The sequence below is a fragment of the Clavelina lepadiformis genome, chromosome 3, assembly GCF_947623445.1.
Source record: "Clavelina lepadiformis chromosome 3, kaClaLepa1.1, whole genome shotgun sequence".
Lineage (NCBI taxonomy): Eukaryota > Metazoa > Chordata > Ascidiacea > Aplousobranchia > Clavelinidae > Clavelina > Clavelina lepadiformis.
The window spans coordinates 1,668,531-1,696,409 of NC_135242.1; the positions used below are offsets into that span (position 1 = coordinate 1,668,531).

The 27,879-nt window shown below is 35.5% G+C and overlaps 5 protein-coding genes across 6 annotated transcripts in view; all 5 read left to right on the forward strand.

Moving 5' to 3' along the window:
* LOC143449189 (uncharacterized) overlaps positions 1–11,908 on the forward strand; it is a 30,899-nt gene extending 18,991 nt beyond the window's left edge. Inside the window, exon 4 of one of the 2 annotated variants that reach the window (XM_076949287.1) lies at positions 10,483–11,908. In XM_076949287.1, the coding sequence (XP_076805402.1) occupies positions 10,483–10,724 (242 nt within the window). In that variant the 3' untranslated portion in view covers positions 10,725–11,908. Of the gene's footprint in view, positions 1–2,223; positions 7,774–10,482 lie in introns of those variants that run through there. The other variant, XM_076949288.1, reaches the window with a different exon arrangement.
* LOC143449193 (uncharacterized) lies at positions 7,824–10,483 on the forward strand. Its single transcript, XM_076949292.1, has one exon. The coding sequence runs from the start codon at positions 7,824–7,826 to the stop codon at positions 9,252–9,254; it is 1,431 nt and encodes a 476-aa protein (XP_076805407.1). The 3' UTR covers positions 9,255–10,483.
* A 4,524-nt stretch (positions 11,909–16,432) lies between the features above and the next one.
* On the forward strand, positions 16,433–17,123 carry LOC143448586 (uncharacterized; the record flags this gene model as incomplete). Its single annotated transcript, XM_076948392.1, has 3 exons — positions 16,433–16,586; positions 16,835–16,904; positions 16,997–17,123. Coding segments are annotated over 3 exons (273 nt in total), but the record flags the coding sequence as incomplete, so codon positions are not given.
* LOC143449246 (uncharacterized) lies at positions 16,783–19,983 on the forward strand. The gene has a single exon (XM_076949362.1). It carries the CDS (start codon positions 17,761–17,763, stop codon positions 18,208–18,210), a length of 450 nt encoding a protein of 149 aa, XP_076805477.1. The 5' UTR covers positions 16,783–17,760; the 3' UTR covers positions 18,211–19,983.
* A 173-nt stretch (positions 19,984–20,156) lies between these two features.
* On the forward strand, positions 20,157–27,509 carry LOC143449197 (uncharacterized). The gene has a single exon (XM_076949298.1). It carries the CDS (start codon positions 22,654–22,656, stop codon positions 24,004–24,006), a length of 1,353 nt encoding a protein of 450 aa, XP_076805413.1. The 5' UTR covers positions 20,157–22,653; the 3' UTR covers positions 24,007–27,509.
* Positions 27,510–27,879: the final 370 nt, after the last annotated feature.

Genomic DNA, 27,879 nt, shown 5'->3' on the forward strand with positions numbered 1-27,879 from the left:
CGCAAAGCTTCTGCTGCCTTGTGTGACTGCTTAAAATATTGCACCAGATGCCTTGCAGCTGCTAGAGCAGATTTTATAGCAGGTAAGGAACAAGCATCTTTGATGCACAATTGCAGAGTATGTGCCGAGCATCGAACATGTGTCCAGTTATGCCGTTCATTTAAAATTTCACATGCACGAACCATGTTGCTACCATTGTCTGACACCACAGCAAATATTTGACCTGGGCTCAGTGAATACTCCTCCAGTGTGGACTCAATCCAGTCTGCTATATTAATACCAGTGTGAGAGTTAATGACTTGCTTAGTTGCGATAACAAAAGTTTGTAACTGACCAGTCTCGGTGTCCAAGCAGTGGGCTGTTACACCAATGTATGATTGTTGGCACAAACTAGACCACAAATCTGTGGTGAAAGATATATGATTAGCTGCCGACAAAATGTTTGTGATCTTCTTTTTGCACTTCAGTAGCATGCTGTCCAGCTTCCTCGTAAACGTCATTCTTCCTGGCATGTCATAACCAGGTGCCAAAAACTGGATAAGTTGCTTGAAGTTGCTACCTTCAACGAGGTTAATTGGCCTTAGATCTCCAACAATTACGTTCATAATAAGGCTGGTAACTTTGGCTTCCTGGGTTGGAGTGAAAGCACGATGAATGTGTCCATCTAACAAAGTTTGATGGGGCCTTTTTTTGCTGCTGGTGGATGTGGTGTCACTGTATCACTGAAGAAAAAAATGCTAGTCAGGCTAAAGACTACTAATACTATTAAGAAATTCGATTAATCATTATTAAATCCTGGAATAAATTCTCAATAATTGATGCTTGTGTTACTTTGATCTTTATCAAACAATTCACTTTTTTAAGTTTGTTAATTGTTGCAATATAGAAAAATTACTTATAGACAAGACACATGAGATATGTCATATGTGTTGTGTTATTGTTACACATAATGTGTTATAACTTACCTTTGTTTAGAACTTTCACCACTGTTATTATTTGCGCTTGCAGTCGCAGAGAGACTGCCTTCAATTCCGCTGATATTTAAAAACAGATGCTTTGTCTTCAAGTGCTTCAACAGACTGCCAGTACTGTTGCAATATGATAAAATTCCCTTGCAATGGCGACAAACCACTCTATTTTTTTCATCTGGCGAAGAAAAATGTTCCCACACGCTGGAACTTTTTCTTCGCCCACTACTAGTCGACATAATGCAGTGATAATATAGATTGATCTCAACTTCAACTTCCTCCTCAACCTTCTGATATTGGCGAACCCTTTTTGCTGCTGTCAAAGCAGTTGGCGGACCCCTGAAGTTTAAGCAAACTAAGGGTTCTGAGACTGAGACTGCACTTAAATGTTTCTTTGCTTAGTTTTACTTAATAGTCTTGGTGCACAACTGCGCTATTCATTCAAAATAACCTCAAACTATGCGGATATTTTTACTTAAAATCACTGTATCCAGCTGTCTTCTCGTATAATCCGCAATCTAGTGCATCATAAATTCATAATAGGTCTTACCTGCGGGTGATAAATCTAAATAAGCTTTTGTATTGTCCCATCACAATAGGCAATTAAGCAAATGTTCAAGCCTATTTCAAAAAGCAATGATAAACAGCAAACATTTTTAAAAACTCTTACTTTATGTTGCAAATTTGGAAGTTCTCACGGACCAACTGAAAACGTTTCGCGGACCCCCAGGGGTCCGCGGGCCTCCGATTGAGAACCACTGCTGCTTACTTGATTAGTTGATTACGAATCTCCCATTCACTCCCAAGCGTTGGGGAGTGAATCAATGCGCGCGGCGTTGGGGAGTGAATCAATGTGCGTGACTTCACTGTACAATACACACGTAATGAATCATTCGCCCGCACACACATGCAGCGCTTGCAAACTTCAGCTTTTTCGTTGGCTTCATCGTTTTGCGTTACTGATGATTAAACTAAAATCTAGACAGGACAAATTATTAACTCGTCATTATTTTCGAATCCTGAGATCCGAAAATAAACAGCAAATAAGATTCGAATACATTGAGATTCGAATCTCTAAGATTCGATATTCTATATTGTGCATCCCTATCAATAACTTTATATGTTTCATGAAACATAAATTTTCCCTATGTGTTTATTTTTGGAAAATATGTTGTTTTTTCATGAAGTTTATCCAAACACAATGTCAGTTTTTCCTTTTGTTGAAGCTATCAAACAAAAACCTTTGCTGTTGCAGCATTGGGATATTTCTGAAACTGATCGACCAAGTATATCCATTTCAACAATGTTTTTTCATCAATCGGAGGTTGGAGTAAGGGCCACATTTAAAACAGTTGTTCCTTGAAGTTGTATTGAAAGAAATTCAGATGAAGAATGCAGCGATTCTGTAGAAATGTTTTTCGTTGAACCAAGCGCAAGTGATAGAAACAATGCCTTGCAATGCTGATGCTCGGTTGTTTGTTGGAAATTACAAAGAAATTGATTTTTCGTGCAATTTTTGTGAAAAATCATTCAAACGCCTAACAATCTTTAAAACTTATCTAAGAACTCACACAGTAGAACGACCTTATCAATACATCGTTTGTGAAAAGTCATTTTCCTGAAGCGTTTATTTCAAAAAGCATATGAGAATCCATATCTGAGAGCATAATTATCAATGCCAGGTGTGTGAAAAATCATTTGCCCAAACTAGCAATTTGAAAACTCATTTGATAACTCACACTGAAGAGCAACCTTATCAATGCCAGGCGTGTCACATGTCATTAACCAGAAGCACCGATTTGCAAGAATATAAGAAAACCTATTACAGCACCATCCAACCATGGACTGTCATCCAGATAATATGCTAGTTGATGTTTTATTGAAAGAAATCAGTGATTTAATATCACAAGAATTCAAATCAATGCGATTGGATATGCAGATTGAAGAAACAAAGGAAACTGAAACCATGAACAATGCAATGTCCCACCAAAGAAACATCACTACCATTAGTGTCAGATGACAATTATGTATTTTTCCTAGACTCCCATTACCGATATGCTATGCATTTTGTTTGTCTTTTTGCTTGATATATTAGACATTATGACAATGTAGTGTCTAGAAGCATTGTATTTGAGGAAATTTTATCGCATCCCGCTGAGGCATTGTTTACATTAAAGCGATTGTTTAACCAGGTTGAAAACTCAACTAAGCAAGGCAATTTGAAACGTTATTAATCATCATTAAATTAAACAATGTTATCATAAACCAAACTGTTGAATCAGTTGGAATAGTTTTCACTAATAAAAATACTATAATTTGACAATCTGAAGTGAATTTAAAGCTTTCAATTAACTCAATGGTCATTGATCAGTGGTCATGGTCATTGGTCAGTGATTTCAACAACACGTCAAACATACTTTAACAAGTAAATCGGATATAACTTTCCTAAATGTGTTGCTCTAAGATTTTTAAGTGATTTGAGCATTGTTTATGGTGTGTGCCAGGTATGTGTGTGTACCACTGTTTATGGTGTGTTGTTTCATTTAGTATTATTACGAGTGTTTTGCATCTTGAAATTATGCAGAAGTCTTTAGAAACCTATTCTTTCAAAACAACAGGGAATCTTTTCCTTTTTTTTGTGTATTTTGGTTTTTGTATGTGACAGTTACTGCTGCTTTTCACTCTGTGGGTAAAGTTTGAAGATAGAGTCCTGAAAGTTGTTGTAGTTGTTTGTCGAGTAGTTTACCTGATGCAATGTAAGTTGTGTTTGTGATAAAATTGGAGCAAGACATTGTGGTTGCCACCACCCTTTAGTAACAATCGTGGATTGACATTGCCATAGGCGCCGAAGTTTACAAAATGTAGGGTGGAAAAGTTAATGGGTTTGGGAATTCCCCGTGTCAAGGATTGTTGTAAAAACACAAAACAACATAAAATATACTTCTAATCAACGTTATTTGCGATAACAGCCATGCTACAAGTTTTTGCTTTTTATAAAAATTCTAGACTTGTTGGTTATGCTAACCTAACACTTATAGCTCAATTGTATTTATCGTCCGTGATTTTCTGCACTTCTTCTAGTTTTGCTCTCGCTATTCTCTTTAAACTCTTCGCATGCGTCGTCCCAAGGTTATTTTTGGTCATTATGTTTGTCTGTACAGACGTAACACCAGAGATGGGAAAACAATTCCAACAAAAGCATATCAGTCGAATCCGGTTAATTGCATAGTCAATTTGCCAAACCTTTTTATGAATTATTATGATTTTTATGAATTAACGAATTATGCGTTTATGCAAAAGTGCAAATTCCACTTATTTTCTTACTTGACATGCGACGCTGGTCACGTGTAAAGACGTCAACACGCAAAACACTAACGTTTATTGTGTATAGCGATCATTCATTCATTCAAGCACACAAAAGATGAAAACATGCTTTCTTGCATTTGTGTTTTTAAGCGAACAAATGTGGCCATGTCCGCCCCTTCAAACTGTAATCGTTGGCGAATTGTATGAAGTACATGCAGAACTTCTTTATTTTTTGGTGTTGTCACAGCGATTGCGTCAGCAGAGCTTTCTTTATTGTTGTCGTCTTTTTCAACTTGTTTGTTTCGTAAAACGTCTTCACATATTACGGCATAATCTTAACGCAACGCTTAAATGAAACTAAAACAGTACGAATGTTAATGTGTGCGTATTGACAGCCACGTGTTAATGCTTAAATTGAGTATTGTTGGTTTCATTGTTTCGTAACAAAGCGCACTTCAAGTCACAAAGCTTACGCATTGCGTGTGCGCTCCCAGTGCGCGCTGTTTTCAATTTTATCTTTCAAAACATTTTTGAATAATCGAATAAATTATCTTCATTTTATTCAATTAACCGGATTATGCAATAAACCGTTATGCAATAAACCGAAGTATTGTCTTTACAAATGATAGACTGCGCCTACGGTTCGGGACTTGCGCCCTTTATGCGATAAAACGAATTATGTGATTATCCAGAATGCAATTAACCGGATTTGATTGTATAACGTTTTGAACATAAAATCGCTATTATTTGTTAGAAAAATCCAGGGTGGAAAAATCCACCCTGTCCACCCAGGTTCGGCGCCCGTGGACATTGCCATCCTGTATGCCTTGAAGTCGGCGCCTATCATATATTGTACCATTCTTGTTTTTTACACCAACCAATTTCTTCAGGAAGTAGCATGTAATTAGTTACATTTATTATTAACATGAACTATGGAACGTGACCTTGGTACAATGCAAGTTGATGTTGCATTGAAAACTAACAGTCACGTTAATGCCATTTTACAAGAATTAAAATCAATGCGACAAGATATGAAGATGGAATTTGCAAAAGTGCAAAAAAACATGGATATGGCTTCAAAGATTCTTGCAGAAACAAAGACAGTTGAAACAACAAACAACGCAAGTCCAATTGAAATATAGAACCTGCTAATGGCATTTGTATTGAGCAAGTTTATTCTGAGGAGCCACCAGTCCTTTCTCTTATTGAAACTGTCAAAGAAGAATCTTTGCTATTGGAAGAATTTCAAATTTCACAAACTGAATCTGATAACCCAAGTATATCCATATTAAACAAATTTCCTCCTCTCTCAAAAAAGGAGTAATATTACAATTAAAGCTGTTGAGCCACAAAGCTATGTTAATTAGTAAAGTCAGTACATGATGCTTTATGCTCATATGTGTCTGGTCAAAGTGACAAAGTAAAACAGTTTTGGTGCAATTTTTGTGATAAATTATTCCAACACAAAACAAACTTGATCTCGATTGGGTGGGCGACCTTATCAATGCCAGTTGTGTCACAAGTCATTTACCGAACTAAACCCACTCCAGCGTCCAACAAGAACTCACACAGAAAAGCAACCTTATTCATACCGGTTGTGTGAAATTTGATTAAAGCCAAGCATGTTTTTGACACCTCATATGAGAAGTCACACACTTGAGACACCTCATCAATGCAATATGTGTGAAGAGATGTGTCAGAGGTGTCAGGATTTGGTTTCCCAAAAATGTTCTTTGCGTAGTCATGTGATTATTCATACTGGAAAGCGACCTTAACTATGATTTTTTTGTCAGAAATCATTTATCTTCAAAGGATATTTGTTTAGACATATTAGAACTCACACTGGGACATGACCATACAAACGCAAATATTGTGAAAAAGTGCATGGACAAAAATTTAACCTTAAAAAACATTACAAACCATTCATCCAGATGTTACATTAATTTATTTGCATTTTAGTTTCCGCTCTTACATGTCTTATCGGTAACTTTCTATATTTCATGAAACATAAAATTGCACTATATTGGTTGTTTATTGGTTTGGTACAGATGTACAGTGGGACCTCGTTAATCCGGACCCCGATGAACCGGAATCGCCGCTATCCGACACAAAACTGCCGGGAACGGATTTCTTCCTATGCATTTTACCCCTTGAATCCGGAAACCCCGCTGTCCGACTCCGACACAAAAGTTTTGGAACAAGTGTGCTAAATCAATAGCAATAAAATCCGATAAACCGGATTATTAACAGTTAAGCGAAAATGATTCACGATTGTCCTAATACAGTAGCCTATGTAGTTAGTTGACGAAACAATTGCCGATTATTATCTACGCATAATTACGTTGCGTATTTCATAGTATGACTAAAAAGCTGTGCGACTTACTCAGCTGTAACTGACAAAGTATTTCCGCGGTCGCAAAAAAATATTTCCGGTCGGTATTTCCGCGGTCGCAAAAAAATACGTACATTACGTAGGTTGAGTGCGGCAATCTATTGAAGACATACTGCTGCGACTCAATCGTGCTATCAGGTTTTGATATCGCATTGCGCAAAAATTGGAAACAGGCCTAAGAAAGTTCTAGACTGCTGGTCCCGCCGGAATGCTTCGCCATGCAAGAGCGGTTGTCAAACCGATTTGCGGCCGCATGTTCGTCACTTCTGGCTTAGAGCATTCGTGTTTAATACTGTGGTTCTGGGGTTCGACACTGGGTCGGATCATACAATAAATATAATTTTATTTTAGTTGCTGTCCAGCCAGAAACTCGGTACTTAGAATTGGAGTAAGGTGCATACTGCGTTTTGAACACGGTGCTGCATTTGCAAGATTGATTGATTTTTTACTTTCCAATAATCCGGATACCCCGCTAAACCGACATTTTTTGACGAAACGAAGTGGTCCGGATTAACGAGGTCTCACTGTATACCAATTTCAATGTGGAGGAAAACTACTTAATTAAAAAATTGTGAAAATTATGTTGGATTGTTTTCATATATTCATTTGTTGGGTTTTTATAAGTATAGACTTGTTGTACCCGATTTCATATATGATCATGTTTTTTTGATACACGTTTAAGATAAACTCTAAAGTTTATGATACTTGACCTGGTTTACAATTTTCTGGGGTTGATAGATCCAATTTTAGTTTTAAAATTGCTGTTCATGTGTGGAGAAAGCATTAGTCAAGTGTTTTATTTAATTAAGAACACAGAGAATTGGTCATGAGATAAGATAAAACATTTTTGTCTAATTGACTGAATTGAATTTGAAAAAATGACTTTGAAAATAGATTAATTATTATTGTCATCATGTGTAGGGATTCTAATGGGTATTTCCTGTTTATTTGTGTTCTTTAAACACATCGTACATTTTGTCAACTGTCACAGCAAGTATATATATTACAATTTACTTTAAACATTTCAATTCAATTTTTGGGTTTTGACATCTTATTCAAATTAACATGTTACATTTTATTAAAACGTTTTACCTTTCTGGTTTTCAGCCAATAGTGTGTATGGTTTTATAACAGTTTTATTGTATCACAATCAAACCATGGAGTACCATCAAGATAATATGCAAGTTGATTTTTTATTGAAAGCAATCAGTGATATGGTTTCACAACAATTTAAATCAATGCGACAAGATATGAAGATAGAATTTGCTAAAGTGCAAGAAAATATGAAAGACATGGTTTCAAAAATTCTGGCTGAAACAAAGAAAGCTGAAACCATAAACAATCCAATACCGATTAATAAAACATCACAAGCATTAGATGTAGAATCTGATATCGGCATTTGTATTAAAGAAGTTTATTCTCAGAATCCATCAGTTCTTCCTACTGTTGATGCTATCAAAGAAGAACCTTTGTTGTTGCAGCATTGGGAGGTTTCTGAAATGGATGACCCAAGTATGTCCATGTCAAATAAGTTTTCTCTTCAATCGGAGATTGGAGTAAATGCCATTGTTAAAACTGTTGAGCCCCAAACCTGTATTGAAGAAGAACATTCTGAAAAGGCATCGATTTATCCTCTATTTGAAGTTATTGAAGAGAAACCTCTGTCGTTGCAAAAATATGCAGTTTCACAGACTGAGACTGATGACCCAACTATAGCCATATTAAATAAATTAACTTCTCAATCAGAGATTGGAGTAAAAGCCACAGTTAAAACGATTGATACCAGAAACTGTATTGAAAGAAGTTCCGATGAAGAATGCGGCGATTCTGTGGAAATGTTCTTTGATAATTCTGCAACAAATGATAGAAACAATGCTTGCAAAATCCATACTCAGGTGTTTGTTGCAAACAACAAAGAAAAGCGTTTTTTCTGCAAGTTTTGTGATAAATTATTCCAACATAAAGCAAACTTGATTACTCACATAAGAACTCACACTGGTGAACGACCTTATCAATGCGATATGTGCCACAAGTCCTTTTCTAGTAGTAGCACTTTGAAAATACATATGAGAACTCACACTGGTGAGCAACCTTATCAATGTGATGTGTGCCACAAGTCATTTTCAGATAGCAGCAGTTTTAAAACTCATATGAGAACTCACACTGGAGAGCGACCATATCAATGCGATGTGTGCCACAAGTCATTTATCAATAGCAGCAATTTGAAAACTCATGTGAGAACCCACACAGGTGAGCGCCCTTATCAATGCGATGTGTGCCACAAGTCATTTTCCCAAAGCATCAGTTTGAAAAGTCATATGAGAACCCACACTGGTGAACGACCTTATCAATGCGATGTGTGCCACAAGTCATTTTCCCAAAGCAGCCAATTGAAAAATCATATGAGAACTCACACTGGAGAGCGTAATTATCAATGCCAAGTCTGTGAAAAGTCATTTACTCAAAGCTTCAATTTGAAAACGCATATGAGAATCCACACCGGAGAGCACCCTTATCAATGCGATGTCTGTGAAAAGTCATTCACCCAAAGCATCCATTTGAAAATTCATATGAGAATCCACACTTGACAGCGACCTTATCAATGTTCCTTTTGTCTGAGGTCATTTACGTTGAAAAGAAATTTGTCACTCTGGGAAATCTTTGTCTGGAAATGATACAGGGCCTGATTCATGATTTTATGGTGCTAACCTTGTAAAAATTTTTATAAGCAAGAATAAAATTGTCTTCAGTGTTTGCTTGGCTAGACTAGCTGTAACATTGCATCAGTTAATGCATTCACTTGCATGGTATTTTTAAGGTCTAGGAACAAGCAAAATTGTTGCCTTCTTCAACTTTTGCGGCCAACCAATAGAATGTGTTTTAAATGAATCCATTTGTATTTTGTAGTCATTTTCACATACCTACCCTACCTATTAAATTTAGAACAAATGCACAATGCAAATCCCCAAAAAAACTTTGTTCATAAGAGCACTCTACATTTGTTAATGTTTTAACTGCGTTTTTGATGGTTTTTGTGTTTTTCATGTAGTTTATAAATAATTTATCAATGTCAATCAGCCAATGTCATTCACACCATCAACTGGCACTGTCTTACCACTGCCATTGTGACTTGTAGCTGAATTGTTAAATCATCACATACTTCGATAAAACAAACACGGGTTAAGGTACCAAATAACGTTTTTTTTTTTTTTGTTAAAACCGCGTTCATTTTTCGACTCTTTTTCTATAAATTTTAATCCAAAGTTTCATTCATTTGTTAGCTGATAAATAATTCGTCAAACACTAATTTCTTTCCAAGTAAATAATTTTTTTTCTAGAAATTGTTTTTAAGGTAAAGCTTTTTTCTGCTATCGCTATTTCCAAATGAACAGACATACTGGGCATGAAAATCTGTTGTGCTTGGCCCTGCGCAGATGTGAATTCTGTGAAAAAGTGTTTTGGCTTTAGTATAATAATACTTTGTTTACTAATTATTTTTCATGTTTTAAAGACCCAAGGTTGATGCAATTTAATTGCATTTTTACCACATTTGTGTTTAATTACTTATTACGCCACACACAGGTTTTGCCAATAAGTCTCTTAATCTGATTACTACAGTACACATAGTTGCAGTCTTCACATCACTTTTATTCAATGTTTACCTTTTATAGCCTAATGGACAGAGAGTTTACATTTGTCATGTTTTGTATTATTTTGTCCCTGTGTGTGTAATTGTTGTCTTATTGATTCAGTTTTGCTGATGTGTTTATTTCAGCTTCAATTGAAAATATTTATGTTGAGTTTATATAAACACAGAAAGAATGGAAACTGATCTGATCCAGAATCAGGTTGATGGAAATGGTGCAACAATGACAATCCGACACTTGTTCTTGCAAGAAATAAAATCAGTCAAGATGAATGTGGAGAAAGAATTTGTAAAATTGGAAGAAAGAATTGAAGAATTGATTTTAAAGCATTTTCTGGAAGAAACTGATAGAGCTAAAGTTGTGAGCAACACGTTATCATATGAGCAAGCATCAGGTTCACCATCTATATAATCTGATGTTTGTGATCAAGAAGATTACAGTGAAAACTCATCAATTTTTGCTCATTTTGAAAAGATTAAAAAGGAATTTTTGTTAGATGAAGAACAAGAAGGTTTGCAACGGTTATACTTTAAAAAATCTGAAACATTTCCTAAACATGTAGCTGAGAATTTGTCTGAAAACTTTAAAAACAACTTCTACACTTCTCTGAGTCGTAGTGGTGTATCAGACATTTCAAGTAATGCTTTTGGAATTGACGATTATTCTGTGAATGATGGGTTTTTGTCAGATCAGGAATCGAAAAGTTTTGAAAACACAACAAACAAAGAACCTTGTGCAAGTAGTGCTTTAGAAAATTTTTAAGGGCCCATTAATCAAACAGGTTTAACTGGGATATGTTGCCGTGAAACCGTGACTAAGGTTGGCTGCATGAGTAAGGCACATTTACGAGAACCCTTACATCTGTCATCTAAAACCGCTAGAGGCCAGTATACCTGTGAAATCTGCGGTAAGAAATTTGGAAAAAGATTCAATCTTAACAGGCATAAGCGTTGTCTTCACCCAGATGAAACTGACACTATAAAATGTCAACACACTTGTGAAATTTGTGGTAAGCAGTTTGTGAAGAAGTTTAATCTTGATAGACACAAGCTGTTTCATACAGGCGAAAAGCCTAGACCTATAGAAGATTCACGCACTTGTGAATTCTGCGGCAAGCAGTTTGCGAAAAGATTCAATCTTAATAGACACAAGCTGCTCCACACAGACGAAATGTCCAGACCTTTGGAAAATAATTGATATTAATATTAAATTTGCTACACAAGTGAAAAACAACACTGTTGCCAATTTTGTTGTGACAGCTTTGGTCGTGATCATGATCAAAAACCCATACAAAAGTAATACATTTTCTTATTCGTTCCTGCTGAGATTACAAAATTATTGATCATGTAAAGTCAATTTATTTTCTTATTGGCAATGCATACATCTATACAGGTTATATGTTGATTAATGTCATATTCTATTTTTTGCAAATTACTTGAAAATGTACTTTTAGTTTTCTGGTGATGTTACGAGGTTAAATTGACATGCATGTGATAGCTACGATAGTTAAGATACTCCATTCACATTGTTGTCATTACTGTTTTCTAAATCCTGATATTTAATTTCTAATTCTCACTTACTGTTTTTCTTTATAGGTTGTTTCTAAGTAAGTATGGAATGTTTAATAGCTGGTGTCCAAGTTGATAATGATGTTATAATGAAGGCAATAGGAAACTTGATTGAAACTTGCGAGAATTGAAATCGATTAGAAAAGTTATGAAGAAGGAATTTATAAAAATGGAAGAAAAAATCGAGGAATTAAATTTAAAGCAACTTGAAGCAGAAGCAAACAAAAGGATGCCATTAAACGAAGAAGAAAAAACTAAAACCACAGATGAACCCAGTCAAGACCTTCTATGTTTATCTCATGGGAATCAACATCCTGTGATGCCAGATCCCCCACACACTGAGTCGGATCCCAGCATCTCGGCCAAACAGTGCTCCTCCAGATCTGGATCGTTTTCATCTCGTGTTGTTATCGTTAAAGATGAGCCTTCATCAGTTCTGAAACAACAACCATCAGAACCATCACAGAAATCTGATAGAAAAACAAAAAAGAATCTTTTCGAAAACGCTACAACCAAAAGTGTCCCCAAAAATAGTTGTACAACTGTTCAAGTTCAGGCCTAATGCTTGACAGTTTGTTGATTATGATGATCAGTTGTATTTATTTTTAAGTTATGGTTAAGACTGTGCTTTACACATTTGCTTTTCTTTGCACAAGGTTCAGTTATAAATGTTTTAGAAAAGTTAATAGGCGTAATTAAGCTCAAGGAATCCTTGTTCTGCAAATAGTAAGTCCATAGAATCTGCTGCAGTGACTGGTTTTGTTTGTTATTCCTTGACAATATTTGAACAACATTCTGTACCGAAATTGTACATTTTTCTAGGCAGTATTTTTGTAGGCGGAACAGTTTTGTTGTTGATTGAGAGTTTCTAGTGTTTACCGGTATGGATAATCTTATGGAAGTGTTACTTTTAAAAGAACTACGTTTAATTTCACAGATGGATTCTCTTTCACAAATTAAAGCAGCCATTCAGAGACTGGTAGTTCACACAGAGTCATGAGCATATCTTAAACATCATGTGAAAAGGCGTCTATGCACAGATACATACTCAATTGATTTTTTACGTTTGGCTATTTTTTTGAAACAAACTGGGTATGCTCATTTCAGCTATAGACAAGAAACTCAAAACTATATTATATCGAGAACATTCACTTACGACTACAGACAAAGATAGAATGAAAAGATTCCTTATGTTAAATGAATACTTTGATTGGCATCAAAGAAAAATAAGATAACTGTTCTTACATATTGTTGACCTCCTTTCAAATAAATTATCACAAATTTTTTTGTATGCTGTACTTATAGTATTTTTTTGTGTCCTGCTTTTTGATGTTGCATTTCGAGCTTGTTTTGTTACTTTTGCTTGTTTATATTGTTATTTATTCAACTAGAAATGTTCAAACTACAATCCTGAATCAGTTTTTTATGACAAACTTATCATAATTTTACAGTCATTACAGAATATTGTGTTGTGCAATGGCATCATGTTCAGCATGAAATTCAAATGACCTCATACTGCCTCATATGTTTGAGTGTTTGGTATTACTTCTTAACTTTTTGAAGTGCGGTGTGTGTGAATTCAGAAAGTAATGTTTTAATGTTGTGTTAAACTGACCTTCTTAGTTTTTTTTTTTATCAGCAATTAGTTTTTGATTTAATGGAAACTATGAAGTGTCATCCAGGTAATATGCTTGACTTTGAAATTAATCAATCAGTTGATTTCAAAAGAATTTAAATAAATACTACAAGTTTGATCAGTACTCACCAATGTGTCACTCAAATGAACTGTCATTCAGTTGAGCATGAATTATTTGTCACTCAAATGAACGTTAAAAGAATGTGTCACTCAAATGAGCTTTCACTCAACTGATCAACTACCCCCCATTTCATATGTTATGATGTTTTTTTGATAAACTTTTAAGAAAAACTATAAAGTTTATGATACTTGACCTGGTTCACAATTTTTGGGAGCACATAGGTCCAATGTTAATTTTACAATTAATATTGATGTGTGGAGAAAGCATTAGTCAAGTGTTTTATTTAATTAAGAAACAATTGTTGTCATGAGTTAGGCAAAAACGTTTTTTTGTAATTAACTGAATTACATTTGAAAAAATGACTTTGAAATAGATTACTGTCATCATGTGTAAGGATTCAAATGGTTATTTCCTGTTATCTGTGTTCCTCTTTAAACACATCATACATTTTCTGTCACTGCAAGCATTTTTACTTTATTCAATTCAATTTTTTGGTTTTGACATCTTATTATTCAAATTAATATGTTATTTTTATTAAAACTTTTTACCTTTCACATTTTCATCCATTATTTGTATAGTTTTATAATAGTTTTATTGTATCAAAATCAAACCATGGAGTGTCATCCAGATAAAATGTATGTTGATTTTTTATTGAAATCAATCAGTGATCTTATTTTACAAGAATTCAAAGCAATGCGACAAGATATGAAGATAGAATTTGCACAATCGCAAGTAAACATTGAAGATATAGTTTCAAAGATTCTTGCAGAAACAAAGAAAGCTGAAATCATAAACAGAGCAATACCGATTAAAAAAACGTCACAAGCATTAGATGTAGCATCTGATATCGGCATTTGTATTAAAGAAGTTTATTCTTAGAATGCATCAGTTCTTCCTCTTGTTGAAGCTGTCAAAGAAGAACCCTTGTTGTTGCAGCATTGGGAGTTTTCTGAAAAGGATGATCCAAGTTTGTCCATGTCAAATAAGTTTTCTCATCAATCGGAGATTGAAGTAAATGCCGTAGTTAACGCTGTTGACCCCCAAACCTGTATTGGAGAAGATCATTCTGAAAAGGCATTAGTGTAACCAAACTTTCTATACCAGGAACCTTACTTCTCGCTTTACAGCTAGTCAATTAGCTCTGTCTTCTTTATTCACATTTAATGGCATATCTCTTAGGTAAAAACATCCGTCCTTCTGCTATATCACCCAAACGTAACTGAAACACCACTCTATCTCCGAGCGAAACACCACACCAAAACAAATTCCACGCAATCATAGAATCAGCGTGGGACGCTAAACACAGTACTGATTGGGCCCTTGGGGTAAAGTCACAAGAGATAGAATAAAAACATGTAGACCCATGAACAAGTAAAACACAGCAGCACGTGAACATGCACAAAGAGACAATACAACGCGGATAAATCGATGTACAAAACGTGACAGTGACAATGCGAACAACGTGATGATGCGAATAAAAACGAATAAAACGTGACGGATATAAAAACGGTGTATACAAATACTTCTCGTGACATCAGTTTATCCTCAATTTGAAGTTATTGAAGAGGAACCTTTGTTGGTACAAAAATATGAGGTTTCACAGACTGAGATTGATGACCCAAATATATCCATGATAAACAAAATTCTTCCTCAATCAGATATAGCAGTAAATTCCACAATCAAAATTGTTAAACCACAAAGCTGTGTTGCAAGAAATTCAGATGAAGAATGCAGCGATTCTAAGCAGATGTTTCTCAATAAATCTACTGCAATGGAAATAATCAATGCTTGCAAAGATGATGTTCAGTTGCTTGTTGGAAATAACGAAGAAAAGCATTTTTCTTGCAATTTTTGTGATAGATCATTTAAATGCAAAAGAAACTTGAAAGTTCATTTAAGAACTCACACAGGTGAGCGTCCTTATCAATGCGATGTGTGCGATAAGTCATTTACCACTTGCAACCATTTGAAAAATCATATAAGATTTCACACTGGAGAGCGACCTTATAAATGTGATGTTTGCCAGAAGTCATTTTTTATTAGCAGCAGTTTAAAATATCATATGAGAATCCACACTGGAGAGCGACCTTATGAATGCAATATGTGCCACAAGTCATTTACCCAAAGCAATAATTTGAAAACTTATATGAGAATCCACACCGGAGAGCGACCTTATCAATGCCAGGTTTGTCACAAGTCATTTACCCAAAGCAGCCATTTAAAAGCTTATATGAGAATCCACAATGGAGATTGACCTTGTTATTGCCAAGTGTGTCAAAATTTCTTTTCGCAAAAGACCAATTTGAAAATTCATGGAACTATTCACATTGGAAAGCGACCTTGACAATGTTATTTTTTGTTTTTTCACAAATTGTTTACGTTGAATCAATAATTATTAACACATATTAAAACTCAGATTGATAGAATAGAATGAATAAATACCAACAAACCAATAGAATAGAATGCTTTCACTTGCATTTAAATGAATCCATTTGTAGTCATTTTACACATACCCACCCTACCTTATGAAATAAGAACAAATGCACAATGCAAATTCCCCCAAAAAAAATTCTTTATAAGAGCACTCTACATTTGTAAATGTTTTTTTAACTGCGTTTTGGATGGTTTTTGTGTTTTTCATGTGGTTTATAAATAATTAATTTATCAATGTCATTCACACCATCAACTGGCAATGGTAAGAAAGTTACATTCATTTGTTCATTCATGTTTTAAAGACCCAGGGTTAATGCAAGTTTGATTGCATTTTTATCACATTTGTGTGTAATTATTATTTTTTGCTAATAAGTCTCTTAATTTAATTATTACATCAGGTTCACCATCTATACAATCTCATGTTTGTGATCAAGAAGCTTATAGTGAAAACTCATCAATTTTTGCTCGTTTTGAAAAGATTAAAGAGGAATTTTTGTTAGATGACGAACAAGAAGGTTTGCAACAGTTTTACTTTAAAAAATCTGAAACATTTCCTAAACATGTAGGTGGCAATTTGTATGAAAACTTTGAAAACAACTTCTACACTTCTCTGAGTCGTAGTGGGGTATCAAATGTTTCAAGTAATGGTTCTGGAATTGACGATTATGACAGTTTCTTAATTATGATGTTCAGTGTTATTTATTTTTAAGTTATGGTTAAGAGTTAAGACTGTGCTTTACTCATTTTCTTTTCTTTGCACAAGGTTCAGTTATAAATGTTTCAGAAGTGTTGATAGGCGTAATTAAGCTCAAGGAATCCTTGTTCTGCAAACAGTAAGTCCATAGAATCTGCTGCAGTGACTAGTTTTGTTTGTTATTCTTGGCAATTTTTGAACAACATTCTATTACGATACTTGCTTTTATAGGCATTTTTTTGTAGGCGGAACAGTTTTGTTGTTGATTGAGAGCTCCTAGTGTTTACCGGTATGGATAATCTCATGGAAGTGTTAGTTTTAAACGAACTGGGTTTAATTTCACAGATGGATTCTCTTTCACAAATTAAGGCAGCCATTCAGAGACTGGAATATTAATTTAAAACACTCGTCACATTGAATAACACAGGAAGGTTCGTTGAAGTAAAGAAGCAAGCAGCTCGATGCAAAGCAAGACTTCCTGATTCTCGTGAAAATGATGTTGTTGAAAGAAGTGAGTCTGAACTGGATGGTTCGAGATCATTCATAAATGTGGAATTGTCTGAAGACGAGAACAATTTGCTTTCAGAAACAGAGGATGGTCTGTCGGACTTGGGATTTCAAAGAAATATGGGTTCGGCTGTGAATGAGTACAATGAACACGACACTTATCCTATATATTTGTCACCAGATGGCAGTGATGGGCAAAATGAAAACCCTTTGAAGTGTCCGCAATGTGAAAGAACATACAGCAGGCGAGCAACGCTACTGCAACACTTGCAAACCCACAGCAGTTGCTTGCCTTTCCACTGCATATACTGCATCTCCTGGTACATAAAGCTTAGAAACCATTTAAATGTACAAATGCTGGTTGTGATAAAGCTTTTAAGAAACGGGGAAAGCTTCAGGACCACTTACTCAGTCATGGGACAAAGAGAAACTATTCCTGCCATGTCTGTGGCAAATCGTTCAAAATCGCCTCAACGTTGGCTGTTCACATGAAGGCCCATCAAGACCTACGGCTGTACCAGTGCCAACAGTGTGGCATGGCCTTTAAATTTAAAGGTAATTTGAAAAGCCACATCAGAATTCCCACTGGAGAGCGACCATTTGAATGCACCGTGTGTAAGAAATCCTTCGCTCAGCAAACAACATTACAGATACATATGCGAATCCACACCGGGGAGAAGCCTTACAAGTGCATGGAATGCAATCAGGCATTCGCATGTCATACAACTTTACGGAAGCATCGTGAAAAGCACAAGAACGGTCCTAAACCGTTTCTCTGTAGCATCTGTGGAAAGGGCTTGACCTGCAAACATACGTTAACAGAACACATTCGTCTGCACACGGGAGAAAAACCGTTCAAGTGTGAACAGTGCGGGGAAAGCTTTCGTCAAAAACAAGCTTTGAAAGATCATCTTAAACGCCATGAAAGCGTTCAATGAGAGATTCTACGTCTAAGCTTGGTGAGTTTGCTTTGTTCAAACAACCTACGTTGGTTACTAATCTTTGTAAAGTTTAGTACTTTGTTTGTTTTATAATCAAGTTTTTTTCTAACAGCAGTCCGTGTCATGTTTGCGGTATGAGCGTTTTTCGTGTTTGCAGATTCTTTGAAAGAATCTAAACAGCTAAACTCAGTTTAAAAACTTTCGTGTTAGTTTTGATAAATAATACAACCATGCTATTCATCAGCTGTAGCAGTTTTAAGTGTTTAATAAACCATTTAGCAAAATAACTATCAAAGCCACCCAGGAACTTGCCAATTTGTAGCAAATAAAGTCTGGAGGAGCAACTTATCCGATATTTTCGTTACCAAATATGGCAGTGACAGAAAACTCGTCTTTAAACTCCACAAAAAAACACTTGGAACAGATTTTTCCTAACCCACGATCTTTTTCTAAATTATAGGTAATTTAGTTTTCCCAATGGCACCCAATTTTAAAACAAACGATTTTGTTCAATGAGTTAGCCCTAAAGATTACTGAGAAAATTTTACAATTATTTCTAAGTAAGTTATCATCTCTTCGATGTTAAAGTTGTAAGGTCCTATCCCGCGCATGTATTTTGATCATTTCTCCATCTAATACCACGCACATCTGCTCTGGCTTCGTTCTTTATCGTGTCCACCACAAGCGGGAGAGAAAAGTCATCCGAGCTCTGCAAAATTTCAGCCGCCGACAAATGATCTTCAATTGCACGATGCGTCTTTATTTTAAACCTGCCAAGAAAAATTGTTATTTTTAAATCAATCTCGTGGCGCAATTATTACCAGGAAATTTGTCAAATGAAGGTGACATAAACATCAAATTTATCACATATGTATTTTAATCAACATTTTGATTATTTTCTGAATGACATAGCTTTTTCACTAACTTATAATAGCTGAGCGGTCAATTGGAAAAGAGACATTGAATTGCAGTAACTTGTTCTGTTCGAACAACCAGCCTTCAAGGGCGTGTGTTTCGTCGATGTAGAAGAACCACAAAATCGACCCTGTCCTTGTACATCCGCGAAATCCTGCAAAGTTCGTTGAGGCTTGTGACAAATGGGGGTCAGGAACCAAATATTTCCACTAGAGGTCTCCCGACAAACATGAAATCCAGCAAACTAAAGGGACAAACACCGCGCCGTCGCCAACAAGGGACAAACACCGCGCCGTCGCCAACAAGGGACAAACACAACTCAACAAGCGACGCAAAATTACATTCATTTCAAACTAAACCTAACCTTAACCCTATTTACACTAGGTGTGGCTTCTCCCGCAAACAGCCACAAACAAACGTGGCGTACAGTTGCATTGTTTGCTGTAGAAACTTGAAATTTGGTGACTTTTCCTAAAAAATGTTCAGCTATCTGTCTATGTTTGTTTTATAAAGTTGGAGTTTGTAATTTTTGAGATATTGTCATATTTTCATAATGTTTCTCTCTCTTCGCATCGAAGCGAATCGTTTACTCATTTACGCACCACTAACTCGACTAACTATTCTCTTGCGTTCTCTTCTCTTGGTCAGCTGGTTTTCCGCACAGCGGGGGCGCTTGTGGAAATACTTAATTTACACTAAATGCACTTTGTTTGTGTTTTAAAATTATGATGTATACAGGAAGCCAGATGTTTTTGCTACAAACCTGTCAAATTCCGATCGTTTACGACGTATAGTTTTCGAGTAATTAACGATTGAAATTGTGTGAAAATGGCAAAGTTGCGAGCCCAGTATGGATAGAGTTAAAGCTATAGTATTTAATCAAGCGCTGTTTGCTTTTGGAACATTAGATTCTGAGCTATGCGCTTTTTGTAAAAATAATGTTGAAACTGTATTACACATGTTTATTCAATACTCATTTTCGGTATGGTTCTGCGAAAATGTATGTTACTGGATTGCTGTGCGCTTGAAGTAGCCTCACAGCCTTCAGTATAACAACTTACTACTCGGAATTCCTGAACTGTGAATATCTTTTTGACTTGTTAACTGCTTTTTGCCAGCAGCGCGTTTAATTATTTGTCGCGCCAAATCTAACCACTGTAAATCATCGATTGAGCTCTTTGAAAATTTGGTGAAGGACACTGAAAAATCCGAGTAGGCCTAATGTTTAGTAAAAAGAAACTAAGATTTCAATATAGTAAATGGAGGCTTGGCCTGCAATGCTTTTGGTTTGCATTTTTTAAACTGTGCGTTGCCATTTAATTTATACTACTGTTTATTAATTGTCTGTTGTTGTGTCGTTAATCATTAAACTAAAAAAGCCTAAAAAGTGACAAACATTTTGTAATGAAAAGGGGGTATAATGGTACCTTAGCCTGTAAGGTTTACCCACTTACACTACAAAGTCTATTTCCTTGTGTATTACTTAACAGTGAACTTTGATAGACTTCAGCAATAATGACACAGGAATGACTACTGTATAATCTGATTATATTTGAAGCTTCTTTGAACGAATACATCAAGATAGAACATTATGACAGCAACAGCACAGAGACATGTTGCGGCGTTGAACGTACGACTGAAAAGGGCTGAATAAATCAAAATGCACGGACAGTAAGAGGGAAGCATCGATTACGTCACGCAGTGTTATGCTTCGCTGATTCGATAGACGAGAATTCTATGTCGTACACAATTTTATGTTACATTAATTGATATATTTATCACAATTTCAACATTAGTCCGCAACGAAAGCTGCCAGTTATGAGCCGACTCGCAAACTTCCCGCGCGCATGGCAGTGTGTGTATTTGGTTTGGTGTCGTGCTAATGCTAATGCTTGGTTTGGTGTCGTGCTAATGGTGTCGTGCTAATAAGTTATTGTTAGTTATCAAAACTGGTTTTGGAAAATTTTGTAGCTCTGATAGGCTGCTATAGCCTATGCAGGCCATTTGGTAGATAGCAGGAATAAAAGCTTTCAAAATCACCCGCTTAAATAATAATATGTAGGTATATTTTTCGCACAAGTTTAATATTTAAAAACACTCGGCTCGGTGCTCGAGCGATAAGTCATCGTTTTCGCGTTTAAGTCGTGTAAAGACTTTTCCCAGTCTGAGGCTAAAGACTATCATGCCAAAACACCATAAAGTATTCATCGCTGAACTTAAGGAATATGTTACGCTGCAATGGAAGAATCTCTGTTTTTGTTGAAACATTGTCACGCAAAGGGGTAATCCCTTGTGTATTCCCCTACTGTTCGCTTGTTTAGCTTTTTCAGGTCTCAGCTGAAGCAAAAACAGAGCCAGGTTTAATTACTGGCAGAGTGGGCATTTTAGATTTAATACGCGTTAAATACTTGCTAGTTACTAATTTGCTGATGCCAGAAACGCTAGTAAATTCCTCTACACAATAAATAAAAAATATTAAAAATTAGTTGCTAAGTTCTTCTTTTTCAACAATTTGCAAACTAGGCCTACGCTGTGCCACTGGCCCAGACTGCAGAGTATGGCAAGTGCACACCCAAGATTTGTTTTGCGAAACAAAACACTAGAGGTAATTGGTGTCTCCAAATAAAGGAGACAAAAACTTTTGCTCCAATTTATTCTTCTAGTGTTTGAAACCGATATCGATGTTTATAATCAAAATAGATAAAAATCAGGAAAAAAATTTTTCCCTGATTTTTTATTTCATAAGACCGTAATGCCAAGATTCCCATTACCGTTATGCGATGCATTTTGTCTGTTTTTTTTTTTCCCTTGAATTTTGTAGCAATATGACAAAGTAATGTCTAGAAGTATTGTGTGTGAGGAAATTTCATCGCATCTTGCTGAAGTATTGTTTAAATTAAAACAAATGTTTAACCAGGTTGAAAACTCAACCAAGCAAGAAAATTCGAAAAGTTATTAATCATCATTACATTAAACAATGATATCATAAACAAAATTGTTGAAACGGCGGTTGGAATAGTTTTTACTAGTACAAATACTATGATATGATGATCTGGAGTGAAGCTAAAACGTTTCAATCAAATCAATGTTCATTGATAAGTGATTTTCAACATCACATCAAACAGACGTTAACAATTAATTCGGATATAACTTTTCGAAATGTGTTGCTCTAAGATTTGTACGTGATTTGAGTAATGTGTGGTGTGGGCCAATTTTGGGTTAGTTTAGGTCAAACTGGTGTTTAATGTCATTTAAAATGATTTTGTGTGTTTTACATGTTGAAATTACGCACAAGTCTTTATAAAAATCCTTTCAAAACAACGGGGAATCTTTTTGATTTTCCTTTTTGTATGTGAGGGTCACTGCTGTTCTTTACCTTGTAGTAAGGATGTCGTATTTATAAGTTATATTTTTTATTCCAACAGTTTTAGTTACACATTATCAGTTTTCCTCTATTAAGAAAATCTTCAAATAGTTTAAGTTCTTTTCAGCAAATAGATTATTAAGTTGTATGATAATCCAGCAATGGAGTGTCATCCAGTTGGTATGCAAGTTGATGTTTTGTTAAAAGCAATCAGTGATATGATTTCACAAGAATTTAAATCAATGCGACAAGATATGAGAAAAGAATTTGTAAAAATGCAAGAAAACATGGAAGATGTGATTTCAACACGTCTTGCAGATATAAAGAAAACTGAAACCATGAACAATGCAATTCCAGTTGAAGAATCATCACAAACGACAGTTGTAAAATCAGATATCAGCCTTAATATTGAGGAAGTTTATTCTGAGAAGGCACCAGTCTTTCCTCTTGTTGAAGTTATCAAAGAAGAACCTTTGCTGTTGGAAGAATATGTTGGAGTGAATGCCACAGTTGAAATTGTTAAACCGCAAAGCCGTGTTGCAAGAAACATAGATGAAGAATTCAGCGATTCTGTGGAAATGAATCTCAATAAATCTACTGCAATTGAAGGAACTAATGCTTGCAAAGTTGATGCTCAGTTGCTTGTTAGAAATAACAAAGAAAAGCATTTTTCCTGCAACTTTTGTGATAAATCGTTCAAATGCAAAGGAAACTTGAAAGTTCATCTAAGAACTCACACAGGTGAGCGACCTTATCAATGCGATGTGTGCTACAAGTCATTTATCCAGAATGGCAGTTTGCAAGCTCATTTGAGAACTCACTCTGGAGAGAAAACTTATAAATGTGATGTTTGCGACAAGTCATTTTGCAGAAACAATTGGAAAACTCATATGAGAACTCATACTGGAGAGCGACCTTATCAATGCCAGCTGTGTGAAAAGTCATTTACTCAAAACGGCAATTTGAAAACTCATATGAGAATCCACACTGGAGAGCAACCTTATGAATGCAATGTGTGCCACAAGTCATTTACCGGAAGCAGCAGTTTAAAAACTCATATGAGAACTCACACTGAAGAACGACCTTTTCAATGCGAAGTGTGTCACAAGTCATTTACCCAAACCAACAATTTAAAACTTCATATGAGAACTCACACTGGAGAGCGACCTTATCTATGCGAAGTGTGTCACAAGTCATTTACCCAAGCCAACAATTTAAAACTTCATATCAGAACTCACACTGGAGAACGACCTTATGAATGCAATCTGTGCCACAAGTCATTTTCCGAAAGCAGCAGCTTGAAAAGTCATATGAGAACTCACACTGGAGAGCGACCTTATCGATGCAATATGTGCCACAAGTCATTTTCCGAAAGGACCAGTTTGAAAGTTCATAGAAGAACTCACACTGGAGAGCGACCTTATCAATGCCATGTGTGCCACAAGTCCTTCACCCAAAGCACCAGTTTAAAATCTCATATGAGAACTCACAACTTTTCAATGCCAGGTGTGTGAGAAGTCTTTTATCCTAAATAATCATTTAACAGCTCATATGAGAATCCACACTCTAGCGAGACCTTATCAATGCCAAGTGTGTCAAAAGTAATTTTCACAAAGGAGCAATTTGCGGAATCATGAAACTATTTACACTGGAAAGCGACCTTGACAATGTTTGTTTTTCGTGAAAAGTCATTTGCGTTGAAACGATAACACTCATATTGGGACAATGTAAATATTTTGAAAATATTTTTGGACAAAAATTAACTTTGTGAAACATTTACAAAACATTTTTCCAGATGCTGGATCCATTTTTTGTGTTGTTTTGTTTCAGTCTTATCAATAACTTTGTATGTTTCATGAAACATAAATTTTCCTGAAGTGTTTATTTTTGACAAATGTGTTGTTTCTTCTCTAAAACTCACACAGTAGAATGACCTCATCAATACATCGTTTGTGAAAAGTCATTTTCCTGAAGCGTTTATTTCAAAAAGCATATGAGAATCCACATCCGAGAGCATAATTATCCAGGGGTGTGAAAACTCAATTACCCAAACCAGCAATTTGAAAACTCATTTGATAACTCACACTGAAGAGCAACCTTATCAATGCCAGGCGTGTCACATGTCATTAACCAGAAGCACCGATTTGCAAGAATATAAGAAAACCTATTACAGCACCATCAAACCATGGAGTGTCATCCAGATAATATCCTAGTTGATGTTATATTGAAAGAAATCAGTGATTTGATACCACAAGAATTCAAATCAATGCGTTTGGATATGCAGATTGAAGAAACAAAAGAAACTGAATCCATGAACAATGCAATGTCCCACCAAAGAAACATCACTACCATTAGTGTCAGATGACAAGTATGTGTTTTTTCCATTACTGATGTGCGTTGCATTTTGTTTGTCTTTTTGCTTGATTGTTTAACCGATTTAAGCGATTGTTTAACCAGGTTGAAAACTCAACCAAAGAAGACAATTTGAAACGTTATTTTAGCAGCATTAAATTAAACAATGATATCATAAGCCAAACTGTTGAATCAGTTGGAATAGTTTTCACTAATAAAAATACTATAATTTGACCATCTGAAGTGAACTTAAAGCTTTCAATTAACTCAATGGTCATGGTCATTGGTCAGTGATTTCAACAACACATCAAACATACTTTAACAATTAATTCGGATATAACTTTCCTAAATGTGTTGCTCTAAGATTTTTAAGTGATTTGAGCACGGTTTATGGAGTGTGCCAGGTGTGTGTGTGTGCCACTGTTTATGGTGTGTAATGTCATTTAGTATTATTACGAGTGTTTTGCATCTTGAAATTATGCAGAAGTCTTTAGAAACTTATTTTTTCAAAACAACAGGGAATCTTTTTGATTTTCGTTTTTGTATGTGACAGTTACTGCTGTTCTTTACTTTATAGTAAAGTTTGATGATAGAGTCCTAAAAGTTTTTGTAGTTGTTTGTCTAGTAGTTTACTTGATGCAATGCAAGATGTGTTTGTGATAAAATTGAGGCAAGACATTGTGGTTGCCTCCACCCTGTTGTAACAATTGTCGACTGACATTGCCATCCTGTATCTTTTTAATTCGGCGTCTATCATTACTTGTATCATTCTTGTTTTTTTACACCAACCAATTTCTTTAGGAAGTAGGTTGTAATTAGTTTCATTCATTATTGACGTGAATTATGGAACGTGACCTTGGTACAATGCAAGTTGATGCTGCATTGAAAACTAACAGTCACGTTAATGCCATTTTACAAGAATTTAAATCAATGCGACATGATATGAAGATGGAATTTACAAAAGTGCAAGAAAACATGGACGATATGGCTGCGAAGATTCTTGCAGAAACAAAGAAAGTTGAAACATTGAACAATGCAAGTCCAATTAAAGCAACATCACAACCATTGGATATAGAACCTGCTAATGGCATTTATATTGAGCAAGTGTATTCTGAGGAGGCACCAGTCCTTCCTCTTATTGAAACTGTCAAAGAAGAATCTTTGCTATTGGAAGAATTTCAAATTTCACAAACTGAATCTGATAACCCAAGTATATCCATATTAAACAAATTTCCTCCTCTCTCAAAGATGGAGTAATATGACAATTAAAGCTGTTGAGCCACAAAGCTATGTTGAAATACTTTAAATAATGTAGCAATTCTGTGGAAATATTCCTTGATGAATCTGCCGAAATTAGTAAAGTCAGTACATGCTTGATGCTTGTATGTCTGGTCAAAGTGACAAAGAAAAACAGTTTTTGTGCAATTTTTGTGATAAATCATTCCAACACTAAACAAACTTGATCTCGATTGGGTGGGCGACCTTATCAATGCCAGTTGTGTCACTGGTCATTTACCGAACTAAACCCGCTCCAGTTTCATATAACAACTCACACGGAAAAGCAACGTTATCCATACCGGGTGTGTGAAATTTCATTAAAGCTAAGCATGTTTTTGACACCTCATATGAGAACTCACACACTTGAGACACGTTATCAATTGCGTTATGTGTGAAAAGATGTGTCAGAGGTGTCAAAATTTTGTTTCCAAAAAATGTTATTTGCGGAGTCATGTGATTATTCAAAGACGGATTCATGTGATTTGCAGGCTTATTTGAGAATCCACACTGGAAAGTGACCTTATCAATAGCGGGTGTGTAACAACAAATTTTATTTCAGCTATGACTTGCACAGTCAGATCAGAACTTATTCGAACGACCTTGTATGTGTCATGTCTATCACAGATCATTTTCTCAAAGTTGCATTTTATGTACTTATATGACTATTCATTCAAGAATGCACAATTACTATTGCTAAGTGTCTCCGAAGTTGAAATGAGCTGATACAAAATTCAACCAGAAAAATCTTTCTCGCAACACATCCTTAGGCACAAGTTTTTTCACATTATACCAGTTTGAGAGCTCAATTGACCATTTACACTGGAGAACACCCAACTACCGTCTTTATTGGGATCACAGCATATGAGTCACGATCACATAATTATGTGAGTATTGTGGGAAAGCTTTGACTAAGTGGCGTTCATAGAAAATATTTAGGAGCTTCTCACCCTGATTCTGTATCCGTGTAAATTTTGTTTTGGATTTCCATTTTTACCTTTTTCAACATTGTATTTTCCACTTAAGTAAAATACAGCTTTGCATTGTTGTGGTTGGTAAATAGCATTCGATAATTATATTTTCCAGTTTCTTAATTCTGTTTTGGTGATGTACAAAACAGAGTTCTTCTCAGTTTTGAAATAAATTGTCGGACATCCAAAGTTCAATGTCATATTTAACTTGTGATAATATTGTGATTATAATTAAAACTAATATACAGATTATGTGAGATTTACAATTCTAATACTGATGCGTCGTTTCAGCAGAGTAACACGAGCCGCAATCACTTCCTATACCATTGTTGTGACGTAATATTTTGCCTTTCTCGTATGCATGCAGCTTATCGAAAACAACTTTGTTAGCGTTTCAGAGTACGAAGTAACAAGTCTGGGAATAAACAGCAATCAGCAATTTTATGCAGTTGAACATAGCTAAGCTAAAATGCTATTACATTAACTGTTGAATGAAGTGCTGTTGGTGTGCCAATGTTCTGTCAATTTGTAATCGTATAACGAAGAAACAATATAACCAGTTTATACAATCAACAAATTTGTGCAAACTACTGAACAGTTCAACTTAAGACAAGCTAAGTGTTAAGTCAGACAACTCTGCTTGTCGGCCTTACAAGACAATCAGCTTTTAGCTGAACAAACGAGTCTAGGATTGAATAAGCAAACAACGACCTTGAGGCTCATTATATCGAGGACAATAAACATTCAGACAATCAAAGATTGTATTGGAGTGACTGGTAAAGTCAAGTT

Coding starts and splice junctions, on each gene's coding strand:
- LOC143449193 (XM_076949292.1), top strand. CDS start 7,824: ATGGAGTACCATCAAGATAATATGCAAGTTGATTTTTTATTGAAAGCA.
- LOC143449246 (XM_076949362.1), top strand. CDS start 17,761: ATGAAGGCCCATCAAGACCTACGGCTGTACCAGTGCCAACAGTGTGGC.
- LOC143449197 (XM_076949298.1), top strand. CDS start 22,654: ATGGAGTGTCATCCAGTTGGTATGCAAGTTGATGTTTTGTTAAAAGCA.